At 39.5% G+C, this 10,464-nt stretch overlaps 1 protein-coding gene across 1 annotated transcript in view; it reads left to right on the forward strand.

The window, feature by feature from the left end:
- The window catches only part of LOC132397737 (sushi repeat-containing protein SRPX2-like), an 85,266-nt gene extending 78,713 nt beyond the window's left edge, over positions 1–6,553 (forward strand). Inside the window, exons 10-11 of the mRNA XM_059976498.1 lie at positions 1,342–1,463; positions 5,355–6,553. Of these exons, the coding sequence (XP_059832481.1) occupies positions 1,342–1,463; positions 5,355–5,535 (303 nt within the window). The 3' untranslated portion in view covers positions 5,536–6,553. The remainder of the gene's footprint in view (positions 1–1,341; positions 1,464–5,354) is intronic.
- The last annotated feature ends 3,911 nt before the right edge of the window (positions 6,554–10,464 follow it).

The following is a 10,464-nucleotide window of genomic DNA, read 5'->3' on the forward strand; positions in this document are numbered from 1 at the left end:
CATATGTGTATATAAAGTTCAGTTCAGTTCATACAGGCTGAGGTAGTTGTTGGTCGATGTGTTGTAATTGTTGGGGAGGGGGGAAGGGGGAGAGGGAGAGATCAAACAGTGACAGCCAGTCAAACCTTCCTTTATGTTCTTGATCAGTCGATGTGTTGTTGTGGCCATTCAGGTATGACCCCTCTGTCCTTTAGCTAGACCGTTCTTCTATGGTGGATTCGTCACCCAGGCAAGGGTGGGCACACACACAAGCCCCCGCCGGCCTCACTATAAACACTGTGAGTTAAAATTGACCGATCCTTCGTTCGGTCTCTGATGCCCCACACTTTCTCGTGGGTTCCAACACTTAAGCAGTGCTCACTAGTATGTCTCCTGGTACATCTCTTGATGTGTCTGAGGGGTGTCTCCCCAGACCTCACTTTTATCCCTACTCACGGGGTCTCAGGTGTCAATCAGTTTTGAATGGCTTAGCCCATCAAACCAGTCCACTCCGGCTGTCCACTGAGGAATTTTAATGAACAGAATAGTACCAAATAAACAACCCTTCTCAGAAGCCATAAGTCTTACAGGAGTCATAATATGGTGGAACAACAAGTCTCTCTTTCCCGGTGTTATCTCTCCCTTGTCTGAAGCAGATATTCCAGTCCCAGTATGTTTTTGTTCCATCTCTTTCTCTCTCATTAGTAGCATGGCAACAGTAACGGTTTGTAATTCTCCCAGGGGTGGGGGACATGGACAACCCTGCACCCTTCTGCCCATCAGAGCTGTTCATCCTTCGTTACACTCCTCTGATCCCCTGTGCACCTTCTCTTTCCCCCTACTGCATCTGCTTCACACTGCCTTTCACTCTCTCATCTTAACTGCCTTCCCTGTCATGTGCCATCACAGAGCAATGGAGATAAAGAGTGTCTGATGGTGATGGCCTTGTGGGTTGCTATCCACCTGCCCTGTCAATCACCTCCTGTTCCACTTATGGCACCATGTGTGAGCTGCAGTTTGCCTTCACCATTTCTTAGGAATGGAATGAAAGTAAATCATTCCCAATCACAACCATCTGTTTAAGAGGAAAGTGCAGAGATAACTTTAGAAACTATCATATACTGTAATGACTTTATAGATAAAACAGCCATCTTTAAGCACCTTCATACTTATATTTTATACAATCATAATAAAGTAATAATTGCTGTACTGAGTGTCTCCAAAGACAGAAACTACTAAGGAAATATTACATGCATAGAGAATGGGGATTCAATGTTGAATTAACCCGAAGGTTAGCATTGTTATACTAATTATTATTAATTAGTCTCCCTAACTAAGCATATTGTTCTTGTTCTCAATCAGGAAGCTTCCTGTGGACTTGAATTGAGGCAGATAACAATAATTGAATTGATTGGAATTCAACCAAAACTAGTAGGACGTATAAGGGAGCAGCAACTTTCTTTAGAAATTGCTGATGAACTCAGGTAAGATGGTCAGTGCCATTACATTGATTTTTATATAAAATTTGAAGTTAACTTTGGTAACTTAAGTGCTTTTCTGAATGAAAGCTCTACTTAATTAAAATCAGTACCCTTTCTAAATGCGTTGAATTTAATTAATAAGGAAGAAGGGAGATTGATAGGGAACATTATTATTTAAATAGAATAACTACAGGATTTTCACATATTCCTAAATACAAAGGAATACTTGTCTCCTGGTCACTTCTCATCTTGTATTCCATGGTTTATAATAACATATTTGATGCAATTTGTTACCAGGCATTAGATTTTAGTATAGAAATATGCAACTGGCTAGACAGATGCGTTCCTGGAAGTAGAATTAAAATGTGTAGATACTATAGGCAGAAACTGCTAATGGTCAGTTGGCATCTTTGATGACTGACTAAAACTGCCACGTGGAAACTGTAACTAGGAAATCTAGAAATCTATTTAGACAGCAATGGGGCAGAATCAAAATGTACCACAAAGTATCAGTTGGAAGTTAAATTATGTACAGGTTCTATTTCCTGATGGCTGGTTCTTATTTTAGTGAATCCATAATTATGTTATCCATAATTTCATAATTCCAGAATGTTGTGATTGACTAAAACAAGGATGCTGCAACTAGAAATCTAAAAGTTTTCATCCACACATCAAATCTCCGTGAGAGAGAGAGTCTAGAAGAATCCAAGAATATCTCATACTCCTGACATGTCTTATACTTCCTCGACATAAAAATAACGATAAATGATCAACGACAGTTTCAGTTGCTTCAATCGCCTACTTAACTACTACAACTTAATCACAACTTAACATTTTGAATATAGTTGGGTAAATTTACAGAATTATATATTTACATTAGCAGCACATCCCAGCCAGCAGAACTCCTTTGAATATTCAATACTGATGACTGTTCCAAAAGACAGATACCCAAAATATACATCTTTTGTGCAGTGTTGAAGGATGGCTGCAGGAATATACAGTACAACTAATCTGTATATTATACTGTATATTAAGAGACAAAACACATCTGTCCTGAACTGTGCATTAGTTGACAGGAATACAACTTAAAAATATGCTTATAGCAGGAGCATTCACCTATTGTCTTCTCTTACGTAGTTTCAATGTGACTGAATCAGAATGTTCCACACCCAATGATTGGTTGCACTAGCTACTGGCTATTAGTTGTAAATTAAATTGTATGCAAGTTTAATTTCCCAAAGACAAGTTCATAATCAATAATTATGCTATCCATGATTTCATAATACCAGAATAATCCCCAACAGCACCATTAAACAAAGCCTTTCTCGTAGGATTCTTCATCCAACCTAAGTTCAAATTCAAGTTTAATTGTTGTTCAGCCACACACAAATACCCATGGATACACCCAAATGAAACCGCGTTCCTCTGGGGTCAAAGGGCAAAACGCAGGGCCAAGTCATATACAGCTCAAGGCACACATTGCACATGTAAGATACTGGTAAACAGGCAGTCACTTAAAAAAATATATAGCCCAGGTCCCTACGTGACGTCTCCTGTATGTTGTCGGCAAGAACAAACTCTCAGCAGTCCGCAGACAATCTCATGCAATCCAGCTTGTCTTCCACCGAGTGAACTCCGGAGAGCAGCACCGATGGGAGGGTCCTGTCCCCAATCCAGCATGGACACTTTGGCATCTCCGTTTGTGGCGGCTGCAACAGGCGACACTGTGACATGAGGCCAAACCCTCACTACAAAGCTCTCCCACTGTTAAACCAATGAACCAGGCTTTCAGCGTTCTATGTTACAAATGTCAGAATCAGAATCAAGTTTGATATCATCCGCATACGTCGTGAAATTTGTTCTTTCCAGCAGCAGTACAATGCAATAGATAATAATAGAGAAAAACTGTGAATTACAGTAAGTAATCAATAAAATAATTAAATTAGTGGTGCAAAAAAATTTAATAAGGTAGTGAAGTAGTGCTCATGGGTTCAATGTCCTGGCCAGAAATCAGATGACAGAGGAGAAGAAGCTGTTCCTGAATGATTGAGTGTGTACCTTCAGGCTCCTGTACCTTCTTCCTGATGGTAGCAATGAGAACAGAGTATGTCCTGCATAATGGGGTCTTTAAGCTGAATGCAGCCTTTTTTGAGGTATCACTCCTCGACGATGTCTGGTATACTACTGAGGCTAGTGTCCATGATAGAAATGACTAAATTTATAATTCCCTGCAACTTATTTTGATCCTGTACAGTAGCTACGCCCCTGCCCCCCATAACAGGTGGTGATGCAGCCAGTTAGAATGTTCTCCACTGCACATCTGTAGAAATTTACCAGTGTCTTTGATGCTATACCAAATCTCCACAAGCTCCTAATGAAATATAGCCTTTGTTGATGTCACTACAAAAAAGGCACAACATGTTGAGACCAGGTTAGATCCTCAGAGATGTTGACATCCAGAAACTTGAAATTGCTCACTTTTTTTACTTCTGATCCCTCAATGAGAACTGATGTGAGTTCTCTTGTCTTACCTGTTCTAAAGTTCACAGTCAGTTCTTTGGTCTTACTGACGTTGAGTGCAAGGTTGTTGCTGTGACACCACTCAACTAGCTGATATATCCCGCTCCTGTACGCCTTCTCATCACCATCTGAAATTCTACCAAAAATAATTGTGTTGTAGATGGCTTTTGAGCTGCCCCTAGCTACACAGTCATGGAAGTAAGCACACATCCCTGAAGTGTAACAGTGTTGATTGTCAGCGAGGTGGAGATGTTATTTCCGATTCACACAGATTGTTGTCTTCTGGTTAGGAAGTCCAGGATCCAGTTGCAGGGGGAGGCACAGAGGCACAAGTTTTGGAGTTTTTCAATCAGAACTGTAGGAACGATTATGTTAAAGGCTGAGCTGTAGTCCTAAAGAGTCTTGGAATCACAACAAAAACATCCAAGATAATCACTCTCTGTTAGACTGCACATGGTCTGCACCAAGTCCCACTCCTCCACCAGCAAGCAGTTTGCTGATGGGTACACCTGCAGTACTTAAAGTTCTTAATGTCTAGTAGTGTCTTGCGGACATAAAAAAGACACTTAAAGACAAAAACACTTTTCTTTGGCCCCGGAGAGGCTGCTGTGACTGAGCATGCTGCCAACCGGAAGTATGGCTAAAGGAAGGATTGGCTGTCAATTACATTCAGACACTTGTGCTTACAGTGATCACCCTTACTGCAATATGTTAAAGCCCATCAGCCAATGAACTCACTGTGGTTTTCCCAGTTAAATACATTCATCAACAGATTTCCTTGGTTTTAACTCCATGTATTCCTGAAGATTCTGGTTATAGGTAGGTGGGCAGGAGATGGTGGTGGGGTACAAGGGCAGGTAGTGGAAGTAATAGTGAACATCAATCTTTATCATAGTGCAGGTTTGTTTGAAAGATGCAAATGCAGCACAAAAGGAACTCCCAAGTCTGATCACATATTTCCAGAAACTGCTTGTTTTGTGTCTCATTGCAAGGGCACCCAAAGACATCTTTTGCTGAGGCTTGCTTTCTCCAGCCTGGCTCTTGTGTGCACAATAAATCTGCTGAATTTAAACCACCATTTCTAAGTAAACCAGGATGTTTGGAGCTTAATATGCAGGTATACTTGTCCTTGCCATGGCAATTGGGATTTAGATGGAAGGCCCAATGAAAAGATAGGTATTTTCCTGGAGGTTTTGAGTGCATACTAATAGGAAAAATATTCCTCTCTCTGTTTGCATTTTAAGAAATGTGTTAGTTTTCAAATTATTCATCATCATTTTTGCAATAGCATTGTAAATAAATGTTGCATTTGCAAATTATGAAAGATGTTTTGCAACCTATTTAACCTGAGCTTCTTTTCTGTTCCATTTACAGACAAGTCTATTATTTAACTGATAGACATTTTGATGTTGTCCTAGTTGACAAATATGGCACAGACAGGGAACGTTATATTCAGCCCGTTACACCCAGTGAACTGTTTTCGTTCATAGACGAGTACCTCCTGAAGGTGGATGAGAGGGCTGCTCAACAACAAAAGGAAGATTCCTGCACCTAGAGCTCAGATGTGTCGGCTTTTCTTCCAATTTGCCTCAAACTGGAGGTTTATCCAATCTATCATTTTTTTTACAGCAGCTCTCAAGGATAAATATCAGGATATCAATTTAATATTGCAATTTGTGTTATTCATTGCTCCAGAGGTGATATTGTCCAGTTCCCAAGGGGTATGACCAACAGTTTTTGGGGTCTTCATCTACAGTTATAATTTGAATTATGCTTCATTACACTCCCTTCTTTTCAAGGATAAGATTATCTTGCTGATACTGCAGCAATTTTGGATCAGTAATCCTTCATTTCTCAGCTTTCACTTAAAGGAACTGGTGAAATTTCTTACAATGCAAATACATTTTTATAGGATGAGAAAAGATTGTCAAACCTAACCAGATATACCTGACTGACAGATATTAATTCCATGAAGAAGCTTCATACTATGTATGTTCAATTAGAATTTATACTATGTTCAGATTAAGTTTGATTTAGTTTAGATGTAAACATACTCTACCAAGTACATAAATATACTTTACAGGCTGCAAATCCACAGGCATTAATGTGCACATTACATTGATTATTGGTGTTCAAAAGGAAATAGTTGTACAATTAAAATGAGTAATTGTTATAAAGTTGTGGAACGCTGTTTTTGAATGTCAGGTTAAATAAGACGAGCCTAGTCACTGATGTCCTGGGAATTGTGGTTTTCTATTTACAGTTGTCATGGCTGGAGGTATGGGTTCTATAACAAGGGGAGGACTCATGGTTCACTGAAAGTTTTGATGGACATCTCTGCATTTGGAACAGTATTCGTGTGACTTAATCTCAGTCGGTCAGCATTCAACCTTTTCTGTCAGACTAGCAAAGTGCACAATATCAGAGGGTAATATTGTTTTCCACAATAAATGGAAAAACTGCTTTCAATTTTAATTTGCAAGGCATTTTAAGTCTTTATTTTTCTTATATTATGATAAGAACAGCATATTTGTAAAGTACTGTATCAGAATTATTTTACTGAATATTATTCATTGCTGTGTTCTATATTAAATAAGTTGCTTTCCAGTTTTGGTCTAGCTTTCAGTCTGAATGAGTGACACTGCAACTGCCTCACAGAGATACGATAAATCTGATACAGATTTATCATTCCTGTAAACCTCAAATGATCTTCCAGTTAATTTCTATGCTTCATTTTCTAGATTTTGTACCGAAGTCTAACTTGGTAAGGTAATTAGTAACTTATCAAATAGAATAACATAGGGAAATCTGAAATACCTAGTAAAGCATAGATTGGGCCTCAGCATCAATCTTTAGATGTTAACTAAAATGCACGTCCTGATGCTTTTCATCTTTAAGTTGCATTTTCTATTTCTTGACTCAACAATATTTTTTTCCAGTAACCTTTGGTCTTTTATTGTATTATTCTCCTTTAGTTTTTTGTTGTAATATTCTATCATATTTTTTGACTATACCTTACTGCTGTCTTATTTGCACCATGTGTGTGTGCCTTGTGCTGCGTGTGACTGTTGGTAATGTGTTTTGCACCTTGGTCCCTGAGGAACACTGTTTCGTTTAGCTGTATTCCTGTATGATTAAATGACGATTTGAACTATTAGAGAGTGGTTGTGGAAAGGGTATTTCCTACAGTGCGTAGGTCTAATACCAAAGGGCATAGCCATAAACTATAGGGACATCCATTTAGAACAGGGATGAGGAGAATTTCTTTAGCCAGAAGGTAGTGAATCTGTAGAATTCATTGTCATGAACTATTATAGAGGCCAAGTCACTGAGTATATTGTCACGTACCCCATGACCAGGTTAAAGAACCAGCAGAAATGGAAAACACTTTGGAGTCTGGTATTACTATGAACTAATAGTGTTTATTAGTAACTAAGCAATACAGCAATATAAATGCAAGTACATTGAACAGGTTAGCAATGATATATATAGAAATAGGAATAAAACTCGGCTCTTTCAAACCTAGGGGTAAATGGGTACCGTCTTACGATATGATGAAGAGAGTTCAGTTCAGTTCGAGGTAGTTAGTTGAATAACGTTGGGGAGCGAGAGAGAGAGAGGTGAGAGGTGATGCTGTCGACCTTCCCGTTGTCTTCCGAAATCCTGTTGTGGTCACCGACTATGACCATAATACGTACGACCGTTCTTCAGTGGTGGAGTTATCACCCAGGCAAAGATGGGCACACAAATAATTCCCCACCGGTCACACCTTATCACACTGTGAGCCACTGATCAATTTCCCCGAATCGATCCTCCAAAGCACCCACCTTCCTGTGGGTGCAACAAAGCTCGTTCAGCATCTGAACTGTGTGTCTCATGGTGCATCTGTCTGTGTAACAGTGGACCTGGTTTTTATCTCTCCATGTTGGACACCAACTGAACATAAACCTGCTCTGCCCTGCTCTCTCTTCAGGAACTTCAACAAGCAGGCAAGTGATCTCAGGGAAAAGGTAAACAAGCTGGCAGAGAAACCATAACATCAATCTTTCAAGCAGTTTCTGTCTCTCTCTCATTGCACTGGATGCCTCCCTCTCTCTCTCTCTTAATAGCAGCACAGTTCATAGGGTCTGTTCTGGACCCCATTTCAAACTAGGCTTTCTCCTGACAATATATAAAGTGGAGATTGATAATTTATTGATTAGTCAGGGCAGTAATGGTTATGGGGAGAAGGCAGGCAAATGGGGTTGAGAAGGATAAAATATCAGCTATCGTGGAATGGCTGAGCAGACCCAATAGGTTGACTAGCCTCATTCTGCCCTTATGTCTTATGGTTTTATGATCTATTACTCACATTTCAATTACCTTGATATAATCTGTTAATATTAGTCCCCCCCCCCACTTGTCCAGGTCTGTGTTCAATACATTGACATAAAGACATAAAGAGCTATGGTGGATAACACTTCCAGTATCTTTGAAAACTATACCTGACTGCTACTCTCAATTTTCTCATTAACAAACTTTAGTTCCTCTTTATAACATTTATATTCTATGCTACCCAATCTTCTACAGAAACTTCACGTGTCACCTTTTTCATGTCTTCACTAAAATTCACGTGTTCCATACTTCTCATCCAAATGTGTCTTAATGTTTATCATAATTCACTCAGTCTTTCCTTTTCAGAAATGGTAACCACGGTGGTCATTCTTCACTCCTTTGGCGCTTGTTAAAAAGCTAGGGTTAAGCATTAATATTGAAAATATAAGTACTACAATTTAATTAATTTATCCTAAAGATCTTTTATATCTAGGTGTTCCTTTGTTTTACAATTTAATTATAACATGATGATATTGGGTTCACTGTCTGCAAAGCCCTAAACTCAAAAGGAGAATTTAAGCCCTATAGGTATCTATTGGTACCTTCACTAAAGGGAAGGTTATTGAAAGATAACTTGAAGGATTAGCTTACTTCCCTGTCTGGTCTCTCTAGCAAAGTTTAGCTGTCAATACCCACTACTAAATTGGTGGATCCCACCTTAAACAAGGAGATACTTACAGCTAGAAGTTCATTTAAACAGAGTTTATTTTACTTTTAACGATACAGTACATGTTTCATTTTAGACAAATAACTCTTAACACATATTTGGCACTCACAGGGGATTTATGATTTGTGAAAGATTTCCGAATTGCAAAAGATTTATAAACTTCAAATGATGTCCAAACACAGGTACAATTCTTATGAAGTGAATGAACATATCAACAAGTTGCAGACAAATGAGTCATCTGTTGCAGGAACTGAATGTTGCAGAATGAGTTCTTCTTTCTGTCACCCCATTTTCTGAATTTCTCATTTTCTTACTAACAATCCCCAATACTTTTTAACATTTGTACTGTTTTGCTATGAGTCAACACTATCTGCATGTGATGTTTTTTCAGACACATAGAAACAGAAAACCTACAGCACAATACAGGCCCTTCGGCCCACAAAGCTGTACTGAACATGTCCGTACCTTAGAACTGGGTGCTACCCATAGCCCTCTATTTTTCTAAGCTCCATATAGCCATCCAGGAGTCTTTTAAAGGACTCTATCATTTCCACCTTTACCGCCGTTGCCAGCAGCCCATTCCATGCACTCACCACTCTTTGCATAAAGAACTTACCCCTGCCATCTCCTCTGTACATACTTCCAAGCACCTTAAAACTATGCCCTCTCATGCTAGACATTTCAGCCCTGGGGAAAAGCCTCTGACTATCCGCACGATCAATGCCTCTCATTATCTTATACATCTTTATTAGGTCACCTCTCATCCTCCTTGACTCCAAGGAGAAAAGACTAAGTTCACTAAACCTATCCTCATAGGGCATGCTCCCCAATCCAGGCAACATCCTTGTAAATCTCCTCTGCACCCTTTCTATGGTTTCCACATCTTTCCTATAGTGAGGCAACCAGAACTGAGCACAGTACCACAAGGGGTCTGACCAGGGTCCTATATAGCTGCAACATTACCTCTCGGCTCCTAAACTCAATCCCATGATTGATGACGGCCAATGCACCGTATGCCTTCTTAACCACAGAGTCAACCTGCGTAGCAGCTTTGAGTGTCCTATGGATTCGGACCCTCTGATCCTCCACACTGCCAAGAGTCTTGCCATTAATACTATATTCTGCCATCATACTTGACCTAACAAAATGAACCACTTCACACTTATCTGGGTTGAACTCCATCTGCATTTCTCAGCCCAGTTTTGCATCCTATCAATGTCCTGCTGTAATCTCTGACAGCCCTCCACACTATCCACAACACCCCCAATCTTTGTGTCATCAACAATTTACTAACCCTTTCCTGGGACAAAATAATTCACACACATGTTCTAAAAGCTTCTGGGGACGGAGATCTCAGACATCCAAAATTATTCCTGTGAGGAGTGACTCTCTGAGTACACAAAAATTCCAAATATTGTTTGATCAACTATACCTGTGACTATG

Source organism: Hypanus sabinus, chromosome 8 (genome assembly GCF_030144855.1).
Source record: "Hypanus sabinus isolate sHypSab1 chromosome 8, sHypSab1.hap1, whole genome shotgun sequence".
Lineage (NCBI taxonomy): Eukaryota > Metazoa > Chordata > Chondrichthyes > Myliobatiformes > Dasyatidae > Hypanus > Hypanus sabinus.